The 26966-nt window shown below is 42.4% G+C and overlaps 1 protein-coding gene across 1 annotated transcript in view; it reads right to left on the bottom strand.

Moving 5' to 3' along the window:
- Positions 1–26966, bottom strand: part of afap1l2 (actin filament associated protein 1-like 2) — a 264599-nt gene that overhangs the window by 56558 nt on the left and 181075 nt on the right. The window contains exons 5-8 of the mRNA XM_028795780.2: positions 22845–22935; positions 14654–14859; positions 10784–10963; positions 131–217 (exon numbers count right to left, since the gene is read on the bottom strand). Of these exons, the coding sequence (XP_028651613.1) occupies positions 131–217; positions 10784–10963; positions 14654–14859; positions 22845–22935 (564 nt within the window). The remainder of the gene's footprint in view (positions 1–130; positions 218–10783; positions 10964–14653; positions 14860–22844; positions 22936–26966) is intronic.

Below are 26966 nucleotides of genomic sequence, written 5' to 3'. Positions count from 1 at the left end.
TTCTCATTGCCCGGGACATACCTGCTAATCCAACTAATTCATACATGGAAGACGTCTCTGATTACTACAATTACGAAAGCACACAGATTCACAACAGCACTGAAATCAGGGGTGTGGGAACAACACTTACCTTTGCAGAATTCACACGAGGCGAGTCTAAACCGTAAGGTGTTACTTCTTGGAAGTCCATCAGCTTTGTGCTGATCTCCTGAATGACCTACAGACAGAGCAACACAAGTGCGGGTTAAAATCTCAGCTCAGTGATGCCACCAGCCTCATGATAGGCCCATAGAAATACAGCAAGGTGTTACTGGTATCAGGTGGCCCTAGATCAGGAGAGGCCGAGTGACGTCAAACCTGCATAAATTCAGGCACATTGATATTGTAAGGTGATTGCCACAGTCAGCGTCCTGGAGACCTCGGCCAACTGGCTGTCCATCCCCTCCATGGATTCCACAGTAAAGTCTGTGCTGCGCTTAATATGACAGCAGAATATGACACAGACCTTCAAATTAACAGAATGGGCAGTTCTGGGTAAAATGACATCAAATCTCCACACTCTAGTGAACTAAACAAAAACACAGAAAACTGACAACACACACCACCTGTAAGTGTACACCTAAATATATTAAAATACCAAATCCCAAATTTAATACATAGTCACAAAAGTAAACTCAAACAGGGGATGGCATGGTGGCACAGTGGTCATTGTCCTGGGTTCTAATTCAGTGCCCGTCTGTGCTCTGTACACTCCCACCTACCGTACAGCGGTTTGAGTGAACGCTGGCGGGACTGGTCGCCGCTGCTCGCCGGTAACTAGACTGTGATTTTGTGGGTATTTTTTTTTTTTTTTTTTGCCATTTTGTTGACATCTCTGTGTGGCTGTATATGCTGTGTATGCATTTAGCTTCAGCCTAACCTCCGTTTCGTTTGAAACTTACCTGCTTATTCTCTGGACGTCTGAGCTGCCTCTGGCCTCCTCACCTACAATGTGGACTGGTAGGATAATCGCCTGGTTAATGCTTGGTTGGAGTCTTCTGTCGCTCGTTATCCAACCTGCGACTGGCCTCCTCCAGTATCCAGCTGCTGAGCTTCTTCGACTGAGTCTTCTCCAGTCTGTGCCTCTGCTGTCGGTGCTGTATTTCGACCCGGACGTCATACTTCTCCCTCGTCGGAGATACATCCACCGTGGGTCTCGTCGGAGATTCCGAACGGACGTCTCAAAAGGAATTAACTCTTTTTGGTCTGATTTTCGGCACCCTCCAAACAACACAGATAGGAAAGCTGACCATAGCGTGTTGGCCAGCTTAGCTCGGTCGACTAACACCACTGTCAAATGCGACAGCAACATTGTCAGCTTTGGTCTACTGAACATCCGCTCACTCACGAGCACGGGACATCTCATTCAGGATCTCCTCATTGACCGTAGGTTTGACTTTCTCTGTTTAACTGAGACTTGGCAGCAACCTCAAGACTTTTCACAACTTAATGAATGCACCCCCCCGGGGTTTGTTTACACTTGTCAATCCCGTGCCTCTGGCCGTGGAGGAGGTGTCGCGATTATTTATCGCGAGAAGTGGAAAGTCCTGCCGTTGCCTGCTCTTGCTGTTAGCTCTTTTGAATCGACTGTGTGTCAACTGTCTGGGCCAGTTCCTACCATCATTGCAACTGTCTACCGTCCTCCTAAGTCAAACAACAATTTTTTGAACGATCTTGTTACCTTCCTTACTCATTTATCTGTAATTACTCCAAATATAATTCTGCTGGGGGATTTTAATGTACATCTGGACAATATCAATATCCCTCTCACTAGAGACTTTTTATCTTGCCTGGAGAGTTTTGGATACCAGCAGCAACTGATGTTCCTACTCATTGTAAAGGACATATCTTGGACCTGATCTGCTGCTCTGGTGTTGTTCCTTTTGATCTCACAGCAGATGAACTCACTATAACCGACCATTTTCTTCTTTCATTCAATGCCAAACTTACCATTTCTGTTCCTAAGCTTCCACGTCTCATAGCCTTTCGCAACATTAAGAATATTAACTTGAATTTGCTGTCTTCTAGGATTGATTCCCAACTGGACTTTTATAATTTATCCACTCCCATAGAACTGGTCTCATATTATAACACCTGTCTTAATGGTATTCTTAATTCTTTGGCTCCGCTAAAAATCCGTTCTGTTTCTTTTTCTTTTTCTGCCCCTTGGTTTACGCCTGAACTTCGGCTTCTGAAAGCTAAGGGCAGGCAACTTGAAAGGTTGTTTAAAAAATCCGGACTCTTTGTCCACAAAGAGATGTATAAAAATCATCTTCTCTATTATAAGGATTGTATAGCTCAAACCAAGTCTAATTATTACACTCAGTTAATTACTCGTAATACAGGTAACACCAAGAGTTTGTTTTCTTTACTTAATAATGTTACACAACCTCCAGACTCTTTACCATCTCACCTTTACTCAACTGCTTTCTGTAATTCTCTTATGTCTTTTTTCAACGAGAAAATCCAAAAGATACATCAGCACCTTGGTCCAGATCCTCACTATATTCCTTCTGAACTACACTCGCCTATTCACTTTTTCTCTTCTTTCCAGCTTCCCACTTCCTCTGAAATTTCAGATCTCATCTGCAAATCCAAGTCATCTACTTGTCAGCTGGACCCCCTGCCTACAGTTCTGGTTAAAGCCTGCCTCCCCTCTCTAGTCCCTCTCATTTCTGCCATCATTCACTCTTCTCTCACTACTGGTATTATTCCCTCATCATTTAAAACTGCTGCTATAACCCCAATACTAAAAAAACCTGGTGCTGATCCTACTAATTTCAATAACTTTCGCCCCATTTCTAACTTGCCCTTTATCTCCAAAATTCTTGAAAAAATTGTAGCTATCCAACTTCATACCCATTTATCTCACAATAATCTATATGAAAAGTTCCAGTCTGGTTTTCGCCCCCTTCATAGTACAGAAACGGCACTTGTTAAAATTACTAATGACCTCCTTATGGCTGCTGATTCTGGTCTAATCACTATTCTCATCCTCCTTGATCTGAGTGTGGCCTTTGATACTATTTGTCATACCACTCTCCTTAATAGATTATCTCTGATTGGCATTACCCACACTCCACTTGATTGGTTTAGATCCTACCTCTTAGGCCGCACTCAGTTCATACAACTTAAAACCTTCACATCCCAACCCACCGCTGTTACCTCTGGTGTGCCCCAGGGCTCTGTCCTGGGGCCTCTTCTTTTTATTATTTACCTTCTTCCCCTTGGCAATATTTTTCGCAAATATAACATTAATTTTCACTGTTATGCTGATGACACCCAGCTCTACCTTGCTGGTAATCCCACCTCCTCTTTTCCACCACCCTCGCTTATTGACTGCATTGCTGAAATTAAATCCTGGTTTTCTTCGAATTTTCTTAAATTAAACAGTGACAAATCTGAGATTCTCCTCATTGGTTCAAAATCATCATTATCCAAAACCAATAATCTTTCTCTTATTATTGATAACTCTGTTGTTTCCCCATCATCTCAGGTCAAGAGTCTGGGTGTCATCCTCGACAGTACTCTATCTTTCCAATGTCACATTAATAACATCACCCGGTCTGCTTACTTCCACCTACGTAATATTAATCGTATTCGCCCCTCCCTCACTCCTCACACCACTGCCATTCTTGTTCATAGTCTTGTCACTTCTCGGCTGGACTACTGCAATTCACTCCTCTTTGGTCTCCCGAATAAATCTCTTCATAAGCTTCAGTTAGTCCAGAATTCTGCAGCACGTATCATCACTCAAATCCCATCTATTCACCATATTACTCCGGTCTTGCAGCAGCTTCATTGGCTCCCGATTAAGTTTCGTATTGATTTTAAGATTCTACTATTAACATTTAAGGCCATCCATAACCTCGCCCCTCCATATCTGTCTGACCTTCTTCATGTTGCCATTCCATCCTGTAATCTTAGATCCTCTTCCTCCACCCATCTGACTGTCCCTCCCGCCCGCCTAACCACCATGGGGAGCAGAGCTTTCAGTCGTTCTGCTCCCAAGCTCTGGAATTCATTGCCTGCGGATCTCCGAAATATCAAATCATATTCATCCTTCAAATGTAAACTTAAAACGCATCTGTTTAAAATGGCTTTTTCTTTTTCATCCTGATTATAATGGTTTTGTTTGGTTTTATTTTCTAGATTTTCTGATGTTTTAAGTTTTTTTATAATTGTGTCTTTTATTTAATTATTTATTTATTGTTGTTTGGTGTCCTTGAGCTCCCTGAAAGGCGCCTTGTATAAATAAAATGTATTATTATTATTATTATTATAAATTATTATTATTATTATTATTATTATTATTATTATCTGTGTGGGCTTTGGGTACTCTGGATATGCCTGTTAGATTAATTGGTGATTCTAAATCGGTGAGTGGGCTTTGTGATGGACTGGTCCAGTACTGTAGCCCACCGTGACTCTTCACTCTATTAAGTGGGTCTGAGGACGTCATGTTCCACTATGTTTGTGGATTGCTCCACTATTTTATGAGACATCCTAGTGTTTTTTGTTAGTTGTGCACATCCAACGCATTTGTTTTTTGGGTATTTTAGTTTTTATGTCACACTGTGGTACCACCATAGCTGATCAACATGCTCCTAGACATGAGACTTTGTGCCATCTGGTAGATCCTTGTGCGTACCGTACAGATTGGCAGCATCACCTCCTCTAAAGTGATCCTCAGATGAAGGCACCTCACAGTGTTGTGTGCTGAGCCCCCTGTTCCAGCTCCATTGTTTAATTTGCTAATAACATCACCATTGTATGCCTGATCACCAGCCATGGTAAGATGGCTCCCAGAGATGCGATTTCCTTTTTGACACAGTGATGCCAGGGCAATAATTTCCCAAAACGATGTCTTCAAAACCATGAAACTGCTCACAGACTTCCATTGTATGTATATTGACGAAGATGCAGTGCTTTAAGTTTTCTAGGCTCACCATCACTGATGACCTGAAGTGAAGGTTTCTGCTATGCATCAACAAACCCTTGGGTCGTCATATTGGCTGAGGAGAGCCCTGATGTCTCCACCTTCTTATAGGCGCACAGCAAAGCCCCCTCACTGCTGCTGCAACATCCTTACATGGCACCTGCTCGGCTCAGGACTGCAGAGCACTGCACAGGTTAGTGAAGTCACGCAGCTCCATACTCACACATACATGACACGTGGCGCTCGGCCATCCTGTGCAGTCACTTTTCCCACTTCTCCATTCTAACAAATCTTATAGGACCACTGGCAATTGCAGAAGTTAATTTAGGGTCACTTTTTACTCAACGACCACCCATGCAGAAAAACGATGTGATATGCTGTATATGTGTATACTCGGCGTGCTACCTGTCAGACAGGTAATAGAATAATTTAAAAGTATTTGCTATCTCTTGGCCTACATGAGCCTTTAGCACCTTTCCTCTATATGCGTGTGTGTTTGAATCTGTCCTGACCGACGCTCCCTCTGCCGAGTGTGTGCTCGTAATGCCTACTTCTCAACTGTCGTTATTTTCAAGACGCTGTCTTCGCCTCCTGTCCAGTTTTATACTTCCCTGCCCTTGAAAGTGACTCTCTCAGTGTGCCTCTTATGCCTTCTCTCCTCCTCGTGTGTCTCACACTTGCACTTCCTCTTTTGAAAGCTAAACTGACCATTCACAGCAAAGCCAAACTTTATATATATATATATATGTGTGTGTGTGTGTGTGTGTGTGTGTGTGTGTGTGTGTGTTGGTGTGTGTGTGTGTAGTGTTGGGTTCAATCTATGATTCTGTATTCTTTGCTCTCTTTTTGTCAATGAAATCATATTAGTGTCTGAGAGAGACCGGCACATATGAACTACAAACACGACAATAAGCCTGAAGAGAAAACTGATCATTGGGAAGACAGCAGGGAGTCTCTCTTAATGAAGTGCCAGTCTATCTCAGGGCACATTCTTTCACCCGCACACCTACACACACTCATTCTGCTCAAAATTAGAGTGCTAAATTAACCCAACACACACACACACACACATCTTTATGGGAAAAACTGAGGAGATAGTGAGAGGACCCCAGTTGTGTTCTGTTTTGTCTTGGTAGAGTAATATTTTACTCTGCTTTCCCCTTTTGTATTATTAATATGTAGCCTTTGTCAGAATGCCACAAATCTCACAGACTTACTGCTGTTTATAAGGTAGTATAGTATTTAACTTCTCCCCACCTGCCCTTCTACATCTATAACTTCAGGCAATTAGGTGTAGTAAAAGACAAGCAGGAGTTTAGTTACAATTTAAACAATGTATTATTGATAATATTCATTTGAAAATTGGCAACCATACAACCTGATAAATGGTGATGTGTAGTTCAGACGGCACACAGACTTGTTAGTTACTTAAAATGTCTCTAGTTAAGGCATCATTTGTGGTCAGCTTTCTTCACAGCAGGCCACATGCCTGTCTCAATATGGCTGCCGAGCCATATATATTTGCTGAGCACATTTATAGATGTTCTGTCCAACCCCTACAGCCAAAAGGACGTCATGGTACTTAAAGGCTTCTGATACAAGCCAGTTCCAAACAGCCATACTTCAGACCAATGGGATGAATAGAACAACTTCACACCTGCCCCCCCCCCAACCATATGTTAAGGTAAACCTTGGCAGGTAGGCAGCCTGGCTTTGTGTGGGGGTTGAGAGGGAGACTCTAGCAGAGAAACACTTGTCAAACATGTCTGAGGCACTCACTCTCCAACCCTATCGTAAAATTCAAAGAGACCCAGTCCTGGTGGGGGGGTTGTAAACATGAATGCTTCTCACTAATGTAACACTAATATTACATTGCTTTGCCTAAGTTACAAATAAAGACATACAAAATATTTATCAACTTGTATGCAAAATCTCACATCACAACATGTTCCATGATACAGATGCTTTGAAGCAGCCGTGCTGACCACTGTACCACTACAGTATTCATGTCTTAATTACCAAACAATGAAACTCCATGCAATGGCTGGGCCTAATGTAGTTAGTACACCGCTCAAGAAAAATGATGGGAACGCTTAATCATCAAAGTCAAACACCAAGTCAGTTCAGCTTCAGAGATATCAGTCTGTCCAGTTAGGAAGCAAACGCAACTGTGAATCAACTTCACCTGCTTTGGTGCAAAAGAAAGTGACAACAGGTGCACTGGAGTGGCAACAGCAAGAAAGCCCCCCAAAAAGGGAATGGTTTGGCAGGTGGTGGCCACAGACCATTGCTGTCTCCTTATCCTTCCTGGCTGATTCCTCTCTAGTTTTGCATTTTCTAATGTCCTTGTCACTACTGGTACCATGAGGCGCTACCTGCAGCTGAATCAGGTTGCACAGGTCATCCAGCTCCTCCAGGATGGCACATCCATACATGTCGTCAAAAGAATGGCTGCTGGGTCTCCCAGAACAGTCTCAAGAGCATGGAGGAGATACCAGGAGACGGCTGAGGAGTGCTTTAGAGGGCCGTAGAAGGGCATCAACCCTTTTGTTTCCGATCTGTGCACATGGTTTGTACTTTTTTTCCTTCCATCAAGAAGATAGATCCACCTTGTAAACAGTAATAAATCTTTCATAATTATTAATTCACAGGATCTCATATGTTTTCTGATTCCTTTAAGATTTGTTTCGATTGGCGCGGCTCCACATGGCTAATTCTTACGCACGCACCCCGCACCACCATCCCTGATTGGACAAGGTGTGCAGCCGTTGAGACTCGAAGATCGGTTTGCACTTCTCTATAACGGCAGTTAGTGAAAGTGTGCGTAGCGGTGACCCACACCAGACCCCCAGACCCTCTACTGCAATGACCTGCACACTCATACAGCCAAATGGCTGGTCTCAAATAGAGCTGCAAGTTGGGGCATTGCTGTATATAAAATATATATAAAGAAGCAGGGAGCTCTGGGTGGCAGAATAGAAAAAACTATCAAATAATCAGAGGGGCCAAACACCAAAACCCAGAGAAGAGCAAGGCAGTGCACTGTGGCACAATTTGCTCTTTTTTTGGGCCTCATGAAGGCAATTTGTTAGAACACGGCTCACAGCTTTGGCCTAAGCTTTTACTTGCATGTGGGCTCTTTTCACAGACAACAGGGAGCCTCAAGTAGAAAAGCGAATGTTGAATGGGGGCTTCCACTGAGCAAGGCACAAAGAAGTATCAATGGGGGATTGTTTTAGTCACAAAACAACCTTTTCATTCCTTCTGGGTTCCACAGAGCGTTTGATCATCTCCTTCAGATGTTCCTCTTTGTTCTGTGCTCTTACTAGTGACCTGTGAGCCTGTGGCATTGGGTTTGCCTTTTCTGCCTAATGTTTCAGTCTGAAGGGATGTTGTGCAGCATAATGGAATGGAGGGAGTGTTTGTGTTTAGATATCACTATGGAGCTGATAAAATGAAGCAGCGCGCGTCACTTAACTCGTCAAAATGGAAATGGAGAGACAGCAGTACGGTTCACTTGTGATTTCTGAGCTGCTTGGCTTGAAGGGGATTTAAACCAAATAAATAAATGTAAATAAAGTAACAGCAGTCACAGGTCATATATTAAGCCTATGAAATTTGCTCCTTACACACTGTGGGAGGAGAACAGGCATCCCGGCCAGAATGGAGAATAATTCATTACCTGGATGGGAGGCCAACACAATGACGCAGATGGATCAGCCAGTGGAACAAAAAAATAACTTTGTGTTATTTAAATTAATGGATGAACCAGTGGAAGCCAGAACCTGGGAACAGTTCCATCTCCCATATGGCAGGTGGCAGTGGTCCTCATGTGGCAGCCAAGTGGGGACACCCGCAGGGGTGCTTGGGAGTTGGAGTCCAGAAGTGCAGCCCTGTCAGGTTCCCTGGATGTTGATAGAGGGTCCTGTTGCGGGGGACCTCCCTACTTTCTTTACAACCTGGAAGTGCTTCCAGGGAGACACAGCATAGCAGCGGAAGCACCATTGGGTCATCAATGAGCCAGTCGGGAGGCAGCAGTCGACACTTTTTTGTTTATTTATTGAGTAAATGTGGCAGATTTGCTTGAAAGAGGATTGAGAGAAGTACCTTGTAACGTCTGGTGCTTTACTGTATCTTGGGTTTGGGGGGGGTCACTGGTGCCCCCTTGTGGTTGCAACATCTTGGTGGAAGTCTAAGGAAAATGGCATTATCTACGGGAAAACCCCCACAGACACACAGAGAACATGCAGACTCTATGGGGTGTTAGGTTTGAATGCTGCAATACTAAATCTACAGCATGAAATCGAGGGACAGAGACTTTGTGTTTCTCCAAAATACGCAGGGAGGACTGCACTTGGAATCAACCAAAGGAAAAGGTGAGACATCAAAATATGGGAACTGAGAAAATTCCAATAGCATGGGACTGCCACATCATTCAGAGATTCTTCATTTATTTTTTACTGCCCCCTTAACCTTTTATGTATTCATCTTTTCGGAAATTACAGTTTATTGCAGCTGCCAATCTGGAGCCAACCCTGGATGGTGTGGCACACCCAAGTGCACCTCTTAAAATAAGCTGCACACCCTTTGGATGTGAGATGTAAACCAGAATGCCAGGGGAAAAGCCAACATAGATGCTGGGAGAACATACACACTGGACGGGATATGGACCAGGAGATGTGAAGCAGCAGATTTGACCACATCATCCATTCCTTGATTTTAGAGATTTATTTCGTAGTATTATAAAAGTTGCTCTATAGTTCCATTCAGGATGAAGCCTTTTCCTACGCCTTTGTACAGGAGACTATCGACCCGATTGTGATGTTCCCCTCACTAAATGCCACAAACGGTATGCCGTCGTTATTTGAGCACCTCGTGATGTGCACTTCAAAGCCCACCTGCATTACAATGGACAAAGCGCCACCCTGCCTCCTCCCCTGCCCTCTGTAGACTCACGTCCTCATATTTCAGGCAAGACACCCACACTCTATTCAGCTCAGGGCTCCCGCCATACAAGCCCCTCACATGAAATCTGCCTGATTGATGTGCGCTTTCAGTTCCACTTGTCCTCAAAGAATCCAGCTGTTGTGCCTTTCAAAAGAGGTGCAAATGACAGCAGTCCATAACACCCACACGGGCCTGGCAGACACACAGAGGACTGGTTGGTGGGCTCCAGACTACTGGCACTCCCAGAAAGCTCTTGCTTTGATGTTGAAGCTCAAGGCTGTTAAGAACTGTTGAGGCATTCAAGCAGTTTCCCCCCTTGATGGTGTCTCCCATTCTAAATGTGGTATGAATGAGAAAAACACAAATCTTAAAGAGAGAAAATTAGAAATGATGGCTCAGTAGGTTCATGTGCGTGTTAAAGAATGAACAGGGTGATGATATTAGCCACGTGTTGTTGTCCTATCTGCCTCACAGATGCATTATCCGGGTTCATAGCCTGCACTCACTCGATTTGCTTGCTCTCTCTGTGTGTTACAATGTCTCCTGATCCTTGGGCTTTCCTCCCACAACTGAAACCAAGACGGGTAAATCTCGACTCCAGTTAGAGTGGGAGTGTCTGCTTGAGGGGTCCCTGTAATGGACTGGCGCCCTGTCTCGGGCTCTTTCTTGCCTTGTGCTCAGCACTTCGACTCCCTAAGACCCCGACTTGGATTAAGCAGGTATGAGAATGTTATGTTAGGTTGTTACGTTACCTTTGCACTGTTGGTTTTTATTGTAGAGCCTCCTGTAGAAGATGCTCTACAGAGTCGAAGATGCATGCATTGATTAAATAACAGAGGAGCTTCTACGGTACGGTACCTTCAGCCACTGCTCTGTCTGTTCGCGGCTCTGGAGCCCCAAGACGATCACGTCTCCACTCAGTGGGATGATCTTCAGCTTGTGCTCTTTCTTCTTCATTTGCTTCTCCTTGTAGATGACACTGCTGCCAACTAGGTTCACGTCTAGCTGTGGATTCTGGTCCTTTGAGCTTTTGTAGCACTGTCAAATGGAGAACAATAGAGGCCACTTTATGCATGTTATAAAAGATCAAGTTTAACAGAGGTGAAGTATAATAATTAAACCTTAGAAGCAACATAGACAGAAGAGATTTGACTTAAAGTAAAATAATCGGAAGACAAAAATCAAAACACGTTCAAATTTATTCTAATCAGGATTGATATTTTGTAAGGTGTGGTGTGCTGGTAACATCACTTCAAGAGAGGCCCACTGAATCAACAGGCTTACTGAAGGACGGGCTCAGTGATTTGGACTTCCTTTAGGTCTTAGTGAAGAGATAAATCTCAACAGGAAACTGGGATAAAGATTGGAGTGTGAGGTTTGATACGTGATAAATGTCACTTGAATTGAATTTTATTGTTACTTTTTGTGTGGTTTGGAAACAGGGGAATGTGAGAATGTCAATATGTTAATTCCACTGGCAATTTTCTTTATCCATCCATCCATTTTCCAACCCGCTGAATCCGAACACAGGGTCACGGGGGTCTGCTGGAGCCAATCCCAGCCAACACAGGGCACAAGGCAGGAACCAATCCTGGGCAGGGTGCCAACCCACCGCAGTAATTTTCTTTAATGTCACAGAATTTTACACATTTATTCATTTCTTGTTTATTTTTTGTTTTATTTGAGAAAACGTGCAGTGTTTACAATGAATATTTGGTATTCCGCTTTAATAATTACAAATGTGTGTGGCCTTCCCCTGTCAATTAGAAAGGTGTTAATAATGCACTTTCATTTTTAAAGTGCCCACAGAAAATAGCCATCCCAGTCCTAACATCGATGTCCTGCCACACTTTCCATTATACAGCTCAGCCTCGGAGCAAAATGATTAGTTTTTGCTTGCTGTAGAAAAAGAAAGCCCCTGTCCTTCTACTTCTGTGTGAAACGATGAAGTCACTGCACTTCCAAAATCATTGAAAACGGTTATGATCCTTCCACAGGTTCACCTACGGAAACCTTATTACGATTTTTACTTCCTCTAGATAGTCAAGTTTGATCGCCTTCTTGGCGCTCCGCCAGTGGCCATGAGCGACCGCAGCAGGGCCAATACGAGGACCTCACTAAACCATCCAATCGGTAGTAGCGACGGGCAGTGTGTACAAAGGGCCGGGCCTTAATCAGTGCGAGCTTATGACCTGCACTTACTGGAAATTCCTCGTTCGTGGGAATATTTGCAAGCCCCGGTCCCCATCACGAACGGGGTTCTACGGCTTACCCACGCCTCTCGGTGCCAGGTACACACACATTGATCCATTCAGGAGATGCCCGTACATCTAAGGGCATCACAGACCTATTATTGCTCCATCTCATGTGGCTGAAAGCCACTTGTCCCTCTAAAAAGTTGGACGCCAACCACTCGGAGGTCGTGTAACTATTTAGCAGGAGGGAGTCTCGTTCGTTATCAGAATTAACCAGACAAATCGCTCCACCAGCTAAGAACGGCCACGCGCAGCTAGAGTTGAGTACAGAAAAATCTGAATAAAGCATAAGGACTTTCCAATCCCATCGTACAGTATGTGCAATTTAGGACTGACTGCATCAGAGAAGCTTGTCACTGTAAGCCAATTTATGTGACACTTAATTCTGCTATAATGGCATCCTGGATGGTGGGTCAGTTTTTTGCAGTTTTTTCATTCTACATCTCCTCAGCTACACATAACTGTGACTGAACAAACACAGTTAAGTTGTAATGTTTTTTAGTTTATCAATCAAACTTTCATATTATAGAGCCAGTATGCCCAAGCAAAAGGCACTTAAAGGATAGGTTCGTTATTTCTCAAGTGAAAGTCATTTCTTCACAAACATGGCACATATGCATATGTCTGCAAAATTGTGTTCTACAGTTAAGCACTTTCTGTAAATTAAAAAATATCTTGCCCACACTTACGCTTTACATTGGAGGCTATGGGGCATGGAGGAAAAGCTTAAAAACTTACCAAATATAGTTGTCGCGTATTGATCCGCGTCTGTGATTATACACACATCGTAAAATAGTTTATACAAGTCATTTTTGGAAAGAAAAAAAGAAGACCAATATTATAAGATTCAGCCATTTTAATAGAAGACCAGCTGTGGGTGATACGAGACACAGAGAAAGCCTCAAACTTACCAAATGTGTCCATTTTCTAGCCAAGACAGTTGTCGAGTATTCATCTGCACCTTGTGATTACACAAACATTGTAAAATGGTTTATTGTCATTTGTGAACAAAAAACACCCATATTACGAGAATCAGCCGTTGTAAAAGAGGAGCAGCCGTGCTCGATAGTTCAGCATTTAGTTTCCTTGATCAACAACCTTTCACTCTCCAGGGGATGTGATCATCTCAGAATCAAAATGGATATGGTCCTGAAAATGGATGCTCAAGTCAACAGCACAGTAAAATCCTGCTTTTTCCATCTCAGGCAAATTGCCAAACTCAAACCAATTCTGCCTTACCACCTCCTGGAATCAGTAATCCATGCATTCATTACGTCCCGGCTCGACTATTCTAATTCCTGCCTATATGGTATTAGTAAAGCCACTCTTTCGAGACTCCAATTGGTTCAAAATGCGGCTGCAAGGCTTTTAACTGGAAGCAGCAGAAGCCAACACATTACACCGATTTTAAAAACCCTACACTGGCTGCCGGTTAGCTTCAGAATTGATTTTAAGATACTCCTCTTAACCTATAAGGCATTAAATGGTCTAGCCCCTGCCTACTTGAGTGTCTTGCTCCATCGTCACAATCCCCCTCGTGTTCTTAGATCCGCAGATCAGCTGCTCCTAACCGTTCCCAAGGCACATTTTAAAGCTTGTGGTGAAAGGGCTTTTTCCATCTGTGCACCCAGGCTCTGGAACTCCTTACCTTTAGTGGTTAGGCAAGCCGCTTCAGTCGCCACATTCAAATCACACCTAAAAACGCACTTCTTCACATTGGCTTTTAATTCTTAACCTGTCTTATTTCCACTTGCTTTTTGCTATTTCTCTGTTTTATTGGGTCCCCTGACCTGTTTTTAGTGTCTCTGTTTTAATTCTCTCTTAATGTTTGTTTTTAATATTTTGCTTTTAGTCTTGCTTGTTTTAACTGTACAGCGCTTCGGTCAGTTGTAATGGTGTGTTTTTAAGCGCTTAACAAATAAAAATGGTACGGTATGGTATCTCAAAAAAAGTAATCACTGTAAACTTTTTGTGCAAAGTGGCTGGTTTTGTCTTCACACATACGTAAATATGGAAGAAAATGAACTCTCCCACGCGAACTGAAAACAGAACCTTACTACGAGAAAAACAGTACCAGGAATATGCGATAAAATAATTATTTACAGATCCCTTTGTTTTCGTATTTTTGATCCCTTTTTGGAAGGCGTGAATTAAAACTAGACAACTGTTTTGGCTTGAAACATGGACGTATTTGGTAAGATTTTAAGCTTTTCTTGCATGCCCCATTGCCTCCATTGCCAAGTACCAGTAAGGGCAAGATTTTTTTTTTAAATGTATATAATGTGATTAATTTTAGAACACAGATTGCAAATATACCATGTTTATGAAGAAATTTAAAAATGCCAAACTTATCCTTTAACCTGACAAATGAGATTACAACATTCAGTGTTGTCTTGCTACAGAACTATTGAGAGTGAAGTCAAAAGTCTACTGGTGGTTGGCCATTAACCCCTGCACGACGCGGCTCCCTTACCAGTAGTCGGTTCTCCCTTATGACACACAGCTGCTTGGCCCACTGGCCTAACCACTTCTTTCTCCACAGGAAAGCACAAATTCGGGCATCTTTCATAAGCTCAATAGAGGCCTCGGTGGACGGCCACTGGTGGGTCATTGATTTCCCTTTGGTCACCTCCTCTTCATCGTATGACTCATAGGAACTGCTGACTGCATCTCCATCATCTATAAAGATTATAAAAAAATGAGTTACCACAATTATAGAAAATACTTGTTAAAATGGACAGGACCCCCGATATTCATGCTCACATTGACAAGTTTGTTATGTTCGATTCTGTACAATCTCACAGGGCAGACCCCAGCATCTAGGAGACCCAATAAAAATAATAATAATAATAATAATAATAAAATAGATATCCAGCTTGAACTTCTCTGTCAAGATCTTTTATAGCACCTTTCATACTACACACCACCACTACACATTTTAATACAGTATGTTCACATTTGGAGTTACAGAAGGCATGAGTCAGTAGGGGTCTGCAGCAGAATAAAAATACGCACAAACTTTACTGATTTTAACATTTGTCATGCAGGGAAACAGAGAAGTGTGTAGAATGACAATTCACCCGCCAGTCCACCAGTTGTTAGTTTTTTTAATCTTGGTCAAGTCTGTGGGGGCCACTGGCTATCACACAAATCAGCCCTGGAAGGGATGCCAGTCCACCACGGGGCCCCACTCAGCCACACTGAGCCAACTTAGGAGAAAAAAAGCCAACAGACATGGCGGGGTGGAAGAGTAAACTCCATGCTGATGGTACGTGGACTCGGAATCCAGCTAGGATTGTGGAGCTGTGCTGTGCTCTGCCCAAAGACTGCTAACAAATTGTATGGTGCCATGTGCCATAAACATGCTACAGAAAGCCTAGCAAAAGAGTGCAGAAGTCACATTTCAACCTGGGACATTGTCCTTTCAAGCTCAGGGCTTTAGGCTTTAGAACACTGGTGCTCAAGAAGGGCACTGCATCCAAATCAGTCTGCTCACTTAGAGTGCTCCATGTGGCACCGCGATGGTCTTACTATGTGATTAACTGGAGGAGTTAGCTAGCAGACAAGCAACCACACCAAAAAGTGGGAATCGCCAGGCACATGTTGTTCAGTTGTAAAAGGTCAAATGTAGCAATGTAGGGTGTACCTAAGATGTTACTTAAGAAATGTCGCCAATCCCCAAGATAAAGGCCTTTTAGCTACGAGAAGCAGAAAATGGCACAGTGTGGGCATCTGCAGTTACATAAGTTATGAGCCAGCTGAAGGAGTCTCACTTGAGCAGCGAGTCACCCTGTACTACAGCAGCCCTTGATGTTGAGATAAAGTGATGGTCGGCTTTCATACATGGTGAAAACAAAGTGTGTTACTGGAAAAGCGTTATTACAAAGAGCAACATCTCCTCACCTTCATTCTGCATACGTTCAGTGGGCTTCATTCCTAGATAAGACTGGTACAGGAAACCCACTGTTCTATAATGCAACAGAGAAATGAGACTTCTAGTCCTGCCAGTGATTAACAATAAACGCCCATGTTGCCAAGTCTATATGCTGGCAAACTGGTGTGCCATTTAGGGAAACTGTCTTCAACAGTCAATGGCTGCTTCCCCTTCATGGATCTCTGAACAAAAAATGCATGCACTTCAAAAGTAAAGGAGAGGTACCCCGACTGATTGTAGCATAAATGACCCCCTCTGCCGCCTCAATATGAGTCTGAGTCCCAGAGATGATTAGTCTGTGGAAACAACCGACATCTACAGGAAAGACAAAGAGAAAGGAGAGCAAGAGTTGATCGGAGGGAAGGGAGACACAGAGTAAGAAGAGGGTGATAGACAAGTTAGAAAACACACATTAGCATTTGCAGCCATGTGCCATGCTCAGTTTGCTGGTCTAGCAGGTAACTAAAGTACTAAAGTACAGGAGCAGGCTGACCATGGGAGTCAACCATCAAACTCTCTCTTGTGTGGTTTTGTAAGGTTGGTGGTGTTCCTCTTTCTCCTGCTATAGGACTGCCACCAGATGAAGAGGTGACAGAATGGTAATCACAAAGACCCGGCTCTAAGTGTCCATAAAGAGCAGATAAAGGCCACTCAGGCATGCTGGAAGTAACAGAAGGTCCAGCTTTTCTGACCTGAAGGATGGAATAACAGCAAAATGGACTATTTATCCTGTTCTTTACAGTAAGGTTCACTTTATCATTACTTCACACTTTCATACTTACCCTATAAAGCAAAAACTAAAAATTAACAGACCATACAAGCATCTATATACTAAACACAAATTATATTGAACAGACAGTGAGGCAGTTTCTTTCCTTTCATTTTGTTCTGTGCTTAACATCTTGTACGCTCTTCAGTGAACCAGAGCACATAAATTTTAAAAGACAAAAAGTGAACCAACGTAACGTAACATAACATAACTTAACATAACCTAACATAACATTCTTAAACGCACTTTATCCCATTCATGGCCAGCAATGGCGGGCACAAGGCATAAAACAGCCCAAGACCAGCCACTAGTCCATCACAGGTACAAGATGACATTATTATTTACTTTTTAAGTACATATGGCTGACTTGCAACACCTTTATGCATTAAAACTTGTGGCAGACGACTAGGGATCATGCCCCACTGGGACGCCTGGAAGAGGGTCGGACCACAGGAGGGGCACTGTTTTTCCATGGACACAAGAGGACAGCCCCCCAGGATTCCAATAGGGCCACGGAAATGGAGCTGGGGGTTCTTGAGCCCTGGTGGACAGCACTTCCACCACACCAGGAAGTGCTGCCGAACCAGGAACTGTGTACGCCCAGAGTGCTTCTGGGTGCAAGGGTAGCACTTCCGCCACACTAGGAAGTGCTGCCAGAAGACCATCACCGAGGACCTGGTGCACATCCGGGGCGTGATAAAAGGGGCCGCCTCACTCCCTTCGTGGAGCCGGAGTCGGGAGGAGGAAGACAGAGCTTGCGAGAGAGGAGTGGAGGAGGCTGAAGAGAGGAAAGGGCTGAGTTTAGTGTGGTGATTGTGCTCTGTAGTTGGCTTTGTGTGTGGGGAATTGTTGTGTCACAAAATAAACCGTGTGTGTTGTGGACATCTGGAGTCATGTCTATCTGTGGCCGGGCTATTTTTTACAAACTGTTTATGTATATTTTTTTTATAACTGGCAGACTATGTGACTAACAGCAGGCATGAAGAATCTCTTGAAAATAACAGGTTAAAACTTAGTTGAGTTTCGATACAAGAACACATGCCTTCCATGGTTCCAACGCATGCTTGTGACAGCAAAAGGGATCTGGAAATAGTCATTTTATCGCATATTCCTGGTTCTATGTTTCTTGAGGTAAGATTTATTTGTGTGAATTTACTAATAAATACAGAAGTAAATCAAACAAAACCAACCAATTAGCACAAACTGTTCATTGTGATTTGGTCTGATTTGGTGGAAACCACCCTGGGGGGTGAAAGGTTAGCCGAAGACTATGAAGGTAGACCACAAAGCTGGTTTTCTTTTAAAATAGCTGAATTTCATCGTATTTTTTTTCCTGTTTAAAAATAAAAATCTATAAATGCATATATACTGTACCACGTTTGTGAAGAAACAAGTTCGATTTGAAAAATACTGAACTTATCCTTTAATGTTTTGTAACGGTCGGCCCAATCATCCAGACCAGCAACTACACCGCCAAGACCTATGGCCTGGCAACCTCAGGAGCGTTAGACTTAGACAAGCCGTACTTCTTCCAATTACTTCCCGACTCGGCAATCAAACAGACAAAAAGGTAAACAGTAGGTAAGTTACTAAAGTGAATATACAGTATATATACATTGATGAAAAAGAAGTGAAACAAAATGCCAAACAGTCTTCCCCTCCCCTAACACACACAACCCATGAGTGAACGGCGGAATATTATAATAAACGGTGCAGCAATAAATATACAGAGTAAACCCTTCCTTGACCCTATACTGAAAATAAAACAGATATGATGTACACGAAACACATAACACACATAAAGTCCAGGAAAGTGTCCAGAGAGTGATTAATGATAATGAACTTGAACCAGTTACAAACTGTCCAGCAGTAACTGCGATATGAAAGCGCTTGATTGTTTGCTCCTTTCCCGAAATAAAAAGACCATAAGGTCCTCGGCATGTCCTGTTACTACTTAACCTCGGGGTTTTGTGACAAGTCCGGCATTGAGAGCAGCAAGGTGTGTGACGACCCGGATCAGCGTTTCTCTGTTTCTTGATGCGTTTCTGTGTTGTGTTGTGTTTTTTTTTCTCCTTCTCTTCTCTTGTTTTATAGGAAATAACCCAAGTGGAACTTGATAGGGTGGACAGGAAAGTTACCTTGAGGGGTCACGGTCCTGCAGCTTTCTCCTTCCCCTTTTGTTTCCAGGAGACAACATTTACACAGACGCATTATAGACTACACAAACGGGACAACGCTACGAGAGACATGACTTGGCACAAAACACAATAAGTCGTCTTCACTCATGTAGTCCCGCTACAGTTTCACTGAAAATGTTGGGGCTAAAACACTTTTACAATGAACATTGATGATCACCAAAAGAAGAATAACAAGTGCCAATATATTTGTGTGACGACTTTAAATGGCTTAGGGGCTCCAGTGCTTGAGGTAAAGCCTAAGGGAAAGTGAAAATAGGATATTACATGTAGGAGCCATTCTGGTTCAGCCATTCTGGTTTCTCCTGCCTCTCCTTCTGGCACCATCTTTTGTCCATTTCATTGAAGATGTTGTTGATTTCATAGTCAACTGCTGCTTGGTGAATGCAGTCCCAAAGTAAATGCGCAGTCTAAAGTCCCCCAACTAGCTTACTGATGTGACATTTTGTAAGGTAGCACTTGAGGGTGTCTTGAAAGTGCTTCCTCTGCCTAATCAGAGTTTTCTGGCTTTGGGAGGCAATAACACTTACAGAGAGGGGTTACCACCAAGTGGACTAGACATTTTCTAAGAATTGTCCATCCATCCATAATTAAACTTGCTAAACATAGCATGGCACATCTTTGGGATATGGGAGAATGCCATGGTGATGCAAGTAAATAAATGTGGATATAAGGAGACATGCAAACTTCACACAGATTTATAGTTATAGTTCGTATTTCAGACATTGAAATTCTGGCTGTCGGAATTCGTCCATGTTATTTGCCCAGGGGAAATGACATCATCCTTATTAATGTTTATATTCCTCCCTCCGCAAATGGGGACCTAGCCACAGAAATGATTCATTCTGTCACCAACACTTTAACGATGAGTCACTCCAGCCCTGCTGTTATACTACGTGGTGACTTCAGCCATGTGCCTTTGGAACTAACGACAATAGATTTCTATCAGTTTGCGACCAGTTCTACTCGAGGAAATAACAAGCTGGGCCTGCTGTATTCATATGTTACAAATGCGTTTAAGTGTAATCTACTGGTACCTTCAGGCAAATCTGACCACAACCTGATTCATCTTATTCCTAGATACAAACCTGTTACCATTAGAGCAATGAGGAAGTGGAGCCTGGAGCCTGAAATGGCTCTGAATGACTGCTTCCACATGAGCACTGAGGGACTCTGTCTCGACACCACAGACTATATTAATTTCTGTGTCGACACAGTGGTACCCACAAAGACAGTGTGTTGTTTGTCAAACAACAGGCCCTGGATTATTAAGGAGCTAAAAGGTCTTTTAAATGAGAAAAAGAAAGCATTCAAAACTGGTGACAAAGAGGCTCTGAACGGCATACAGCGAGTGTTAAAGAAAAAGATGAGTGAAGGAAAGGAAGCTTACAAAGCTAAAATAGAAAACAAATTCACTCAGAAAAACATGAAGGACGTCTGGAATGGACTGGCTATAATTTTGGGATTCAAGCAATCCAGGGCTCAGGTGCTAGAAGGGGATGAGGACAAAGCTAACAACCTGGTGCAATTTTTTAATAGATGTACTCTCTCAGTGCCACCTTTTTCCAATGACCTGTCTCTCCACAACATCCCTACTACATCAACAACTCCTACCTCGTCACCTGGAATGGCCAGTGACAAGTCCACCTCGAACGATTAGTGTGGAGTGTCCATAACTGAAGACTGGGTAAGAAAACAACTGAGGAAACTACGCACAGGATTGGCTGTGGGACCACATGGAGTCAGTTCTTGAGTTCTTAAGGCCTTTGCTGACCAACTTTGTGGTGTCCTCTGTTACATGTCCCATCTGTCCTCAAGGCCTCAGAAAGTACTGTGGAAAATGAAGGCTTGTTCCAATGAAGGCAGGCACCACCTCACCAAATGACTACAGACCAGTGACACTTGCATTACACATCATGAAGACTTTTGAGAGACTAGTCCTCTTGTGGTAGACCACCTGGAACCTCTGCCGTTTATCTATCAGACAAAGACTGCAGTGGAGGATGCAACTATCTAACTGCTCCACAAGGCCAACTGTCTCATGGACAAAGCTGGCAACACTGTGAGGATTACGTTTATTGATTTCTCCAGCATCTTCAATACCATCCAGCGATCCTTTTCTCTTCACTCTGTATACCTCAGACTATAAATATAACACCAGGTCATGTCACTTGCAGAAATTCTCAGAGGATTCTGCACTTATGGGGTGTATTAATAAAGGGGATGAGACAGAGGAGAGGAGTCAAGGGGAGCACTTTAATTCTTGACGCAAGGAGTCTGCACTTTAATAACAGCAAAACCAAGAAACTGGCCATTGACTTTTGCTACACCAAAGAGCCTCTCTGTCCGGTCACTATTCAAGGAGTGAATGCAGAGGTGGTCCACTTCTGTAAATACTTGGGGGTCCACATTAATGACAGGTTGTTCCTCGGAACACAGAGGAACAATGTGCAGAGCAGGCTCTTTTTCCTTGGTAGACTGCATTCCTTTAATGTAGAAAGTGACATCCTTCACATCTTCTGTGACTCTGTGATTGCCGGTGTGATTTTCTATGCTGTGATGTACTGGGCTGGTAACATCACTTCAAAAGTGGCCCACTGAATCAACACGCTAATTAAAAGGGCAAGCTTAGTTATGGGACAAACTCTGGACCCCCTGAAGGCCACAGTTAAGGACAGAATTAAAAGAAAACTGAGTGCCATTATGAACAAAGCTGCACTTCATCTCTCTGACACACTAACACTTAGGACTTTCAGCCAACTAATTACTCAGCAAAAGTGTGTCAAGAAACACTACTGGGGCTCCTTCATACCAACAGAAATACACCTGCATAATGCTGTCATTGTGACTGGGACTTGTCTTCCTTTATAGTCATTCTGGTGTGTGTGCATATATATGTATTTATCTACCTATTTATGTATCTATTTATTTAAAGAGATTCTGTAAAAAAGCCAAATTACCCCCTAAGGACAAATAAAGTTCTATCTATCTATCTAGATGGCAGAAGAGCTGAGATTCTTACCCAGAACTGTGGATCACTCGATCAACTTCCTTTTGTTGTTTATACCACTGTTTAAACCAACAAATAGTAAGTTTTTCCTTGCCTCCACTTGGTATTCACTGAAATTCTTCTATTTTCCCCCATGCTTTTGCCATTACCTTTTTACAGAACGCTTAGCTTAAGGGCTATTTATATTGATTTGCATATTCAAAGAGGCGTAATTCTGGGAAGAGTTTTGGAGTGGCAGCAGGTGTGTGCACGTGCATTACTTTTCACGCTCACCGGGATTTATGGAGCAGAAGAACGTGGAAGTTGGCGAAAGCACAGATTTATGCATCTGGGTTTTTTTGTGCGTACGTACATTTCTGCTTTTGTCCTTTTGTCCTTACGCCATGTTTTAGTGTGAATTCTACGCATGGCGTTATGCATGAAGCCCCTGATTATTTGTGTTTTACATCATCCATCTGTTTTCCAGTGTTTTTCCACTATAGACTCAGACTGTCATAAGTGACATTGTGCAGTGCAGCCATGTACACTGTGAGCCCCGTGTAGGCTGCTGCTCTCACAACACATCAGTAAACATTAAAGCATGTAAAACTTAGTACATCAAAACTAAGAGAAACCAAATCACTATAACATAAATTAGCATTACATTTGGTAAGTATTATGACAATTTATCTCATAAAAACAATAAGGAATTCAGTCTTAAGCATTAAATCTACACTCACTGTCAAGTCAAAGGAAAGACTCCAGAGCATAATTTACCATTAGCCGCTATGTCATATGGTTGAGCCTCTTCATAGTAGCCCTCTGGAGATGGTGGCTTGGGCAGTGGATATGGATCTCTGTCAATACACTGTAATAAAGAAAGATTAAACAGTTGTCAGACTGAAGTCAGTGCTTTGACCCTCTAGCTATCACAGCTGTGTGCTAACATGAAGAGTAACTTGGAGGATACAGAAAGGGTAAGGGGAAGAAAAGCATCTTCTAAGGACAGCCTGTACTCCCATCCATTCTTTGAAACCTTTTTAGGCATTTCATAGTCAAGCAGTATCAGGTGCAAGAATGAAACCATCAAACTACCCTCTCTGTCTGTCACAGGTACACTCAGAAGCACACAGGGCTTACTTATAACAGCACATACAGTATGTGGACTGTGGGAAAAAGCCGATATTCCCAGATGAAATAAGGCAGAAGACAGCCGAGCCAGGACAGGAACCTGGATCCAGGTGCTCCGAGTTAGGATGAGCAAATCAAGTACATTTTTGACATGTAAACAGTGTTGTAAAACTGATTCTAAAATTCTATTTACAGGTGATTTTGCAACTGCAAAACACTAAACTGACTAAAACGTTTTTAGGTGGTTTCAAATGTTTATTTTGACAAGTTAAATAAGGAATACTGCTCCCTACACAACCAGTGTTCTTTTCTGCATTTGTGTAATGCATGTAATCTGTAGCTCTATTTAAGGCCAACGTTCACATCATCACAGAAGAGCACGTGCATTTTTTTTTAAAGTGTGACATGCTACATATTTTCCACATTGATATGCTTTCCCCAGAAGATAGCTCTCACTACATAGGGGACAACCACCATCTGATTATGTAGCGCCTGGCATTTCTTGTTTCCTGATTCACACAGAAGTAGTTTAGGATATGCACTCTCCAAGTGCCATCGAGCAGCAAGTTCCTCTTCTGTCTGTGAAGCAGATTTAGGATTGCAATTGTCAAGATTGTCATAATAATTGGAAAAGTGGGCACTGTACTACCGGAACAAAATATCTGCACATGACAGGAAATGAGTCTGGTGATCGCTTTTTCAGTAGATATCTTTGTCTAAATCCTAAATGACAGAAAGACACATGTGAGATTAAAGCATGTTAATGCTTACAGTCAGGACTGATCATCTTTCTTCTTCTGTCAAGGAGCAAATTTCCCTTGAAGGGAAACTAGTGCAGTGTCGTTGCTAGGGGCGGGCGGAGGGGGCAGCACATTTTTGGGGGCAGCATTATTGGCCAAAAGGCTCAGTACAATTTGAGTGTAAGCAGCAAGGTTCGGAAAAATATCAATCATGAATGAAAAAAAGAAAAATTCTCTGATTTTTATCCACAAATGCTTCAAAAATAATTTTCAGACTGTTCTTCTATGACGGCAGACCCAGCAGTTGAAATTTATGAGGCAATAACAAAAACAAACATAAACATTACAACGATAATAATTTCTAGGAAGATAAACAACTAATTTACAATTTATAATTTCGTTTCGTTATCAATCCAAATGAGTTCTTGCTGTGCACAGAAAACATCCCCACCTATCACTTGTACTCTGGTTCTGGTTTTTGCTGAGCAATTATATTAAACTAATAATTAGAATATGGCTTATCAGTGCATCTATACGATATTCTTGTCTAGTTGATGCTTATAAATAATTATATGTGAAAAATTATTGCTGTTTGTCTATATATGAATAAATCTATGCAAAATTTATCTTCATTTTTCTGTATACGTCATTTTAATTTTCTATTTAAATAGGTTAACATATTCAGATATGTTGGCAGGAGGCAAACTGAAGCCCCGCCCAGAGTGGCACAAACTCGAGCTACGCCACTGAACTAGCGGGTTTGGAGCCTGGAGTTTTTGCTTCAAATTTAATGTTATGAGACTCATTTCGCTCATCAGTAACTGTGAGACAGCAACCCCAGTAGTTCACTTCACCACAGTGCTACTCTCACTCTTATTTTACATGTCTTACACATTCTATTTATATATATATATATATACACATTTGTCCATTCTCTAGCCAGTACTTTGTGTTTAGGGTCATGAGGGCCAAAACCTAACATGTGGCCTTTGGGCACAAGGTGAGAAACAATCTTGTAGTGCGACTGTTTAGCTCTTTCCATAAAAATAAAACCACCTACCCAAGAAGCTGCAGAAATTTCTTTACGAGTGAATGACAGAAACATTGCCAGACAGGGCCAGGGCTCGCTCCATGGGAGAGTCAATAACAGACAAAAACAAACTTAAATCAGTAAATAGGTTCAGGTGGAAGCCTGGAATTCTCTAAAACAAGCAGTTCAAGATTACTGTCTTTTGCAAAAACAGGGATGAGTTACAGGAAATGTGTGACGTGACCTTAAACAAAATGGCTGCTATGATGTCACAACACCTTGAAATGGCATTATGTCACAGCAACAAAAACACAGAAGGGAGAGGTAGGTAATATCATTGGCAAGAATTCTCAACAAGAAATTATAAATGTAGTAATGATTTAAAATGTTTAAACAAGGAATAAATAGAAAAGGATGCTGAAACAATAGGAGTTATGCTCAGATCTTGACTAACTAACTAACCGGACACCAGTCCAAGGCTGGACACATTCATGCAGAGGCCCACAATTTAACACACGCATCTTTGGGATGTAGGAAAATACTCAGAGGAAAGAAGAAGAGCAAAAACCCAGAATTCTGAAGCTGTGAGGCCGCGTCACTGTGCCCTTTATCTGCACTTTACACAAATAAAAACATTAAATGTCAACAGGTAAAGTGTTATTAGAATCTGAAAAGCAAGAGGAAATGATGCTGCCCAGTCCCATGCTCAAGTTAATTGTACAGAATACAATGAAATTCTTACTTCCATGTCTGACCAAAATGCAACATGTTTAGCTCTTGCCTACTGCTCCTCATATATGCAATGTCATTAGCAGTCGGCACCATCACAAATCACTTTATAAACCAAATCAGGTATAATATGACATCAACTATGACACCTGAATAAAGCAAATCAGCAAATTGAGTAGTGATAGACACCAGAGAGAACTTAAAGGCCCAACTACAAAATAACTTGATGTCAAGGACCTCCACCAATCTGACATGTCACAGTACAAACAGCAGACAAGAATGAAAATGAAGGAGTGAAGGATGAACTGACGGATTCCGGGTAGAACAGGCAAAGCCAAACTGTTTATTATCTAGTGCAATTGTGACAGGGCTAGTTGAGAATCACACATGGATGGATGGATGGATGAATGGATGGGGTGAACATGCGGCTCTTCCGTGTGGATTTTCATGAGTAGATTGAGAAAGAGAGCTCTAGAGAGAAGAGCCACAAGAGCTGCATGACAGAAATTAGGACTGGCCTTCCGACAGTTCATTGTGCCCCTCGAACGTGAACTTGGATCCACATTCAATGCAGAGTGTAATAAAAGAGCCATCTTAGTCAGTTGATTCAATGGTGAACCCTGAGTAATTGGGACTTCTAAATGCAATGGGACATCTTGTTCACATCAGGCTCTCTCCAATTGAGCTTTGCTACTTAAGATGCTTAGACAGATAATGTGGGCTGCTGGAGTAAACGGCTTTACTGTCCAGTCACAGAGGTTTGGAAATAATTCAATATCCCACTGGAAGACACTGCAGACAAGACAAAATCGGGGATATGGCGGAATGTGCCCAGAAATAATCAATGATCGGTACGTCTCTGTGATTTATTCTTCAAACAGTTACACAAATATATACTGTATATAATAATAATAATAATAATAATAATAATAATAGTAATAATTCTTTGCATTTATATAGCACTTTTCTCACTACTCAAAGCGCTCAGCAATTGCAGGTTAAGGGCCTTGCTCAAGGGCCCAACAGAGCAGAGTCCCTTTTGGCATTTACGGGATTCGAACCAGCAACCTTCCAACTGCCAGTGCAGAACCCTGGCCTCAGAGCCACCACTCCGCCTATGATTTTGTGTTATATTCACACAGAGATTTAGCTTGTATTTATCCACACATATAAAGATATTTAAATTTTACTGGAAATATTAGACAGTATAAACTGTGAGACAAGGACCAGAGTCAAATACAAACGATGACAGAGCCAAAGGCCAAACAC

The sequence above is a fragment of the Erpetoichthys calabaricus genome, chromosome 2 (genome assembly GCF_900747795.2).
Source record: "Erpetoichthys calabaricus chromosome 2, fErpCal1.3, whole genome shotgun sequence".
NCBI classification, from domain to species: Eukaryota; Metazoa; Chordata; class Cladistia; order Polypteriformes; family Polypteridae; genus Erpetoichthys; species Erpetoichthys calabaricus.
This window is presented reverse-complemented; position numbering and strand designations above follow the sequence as displayed.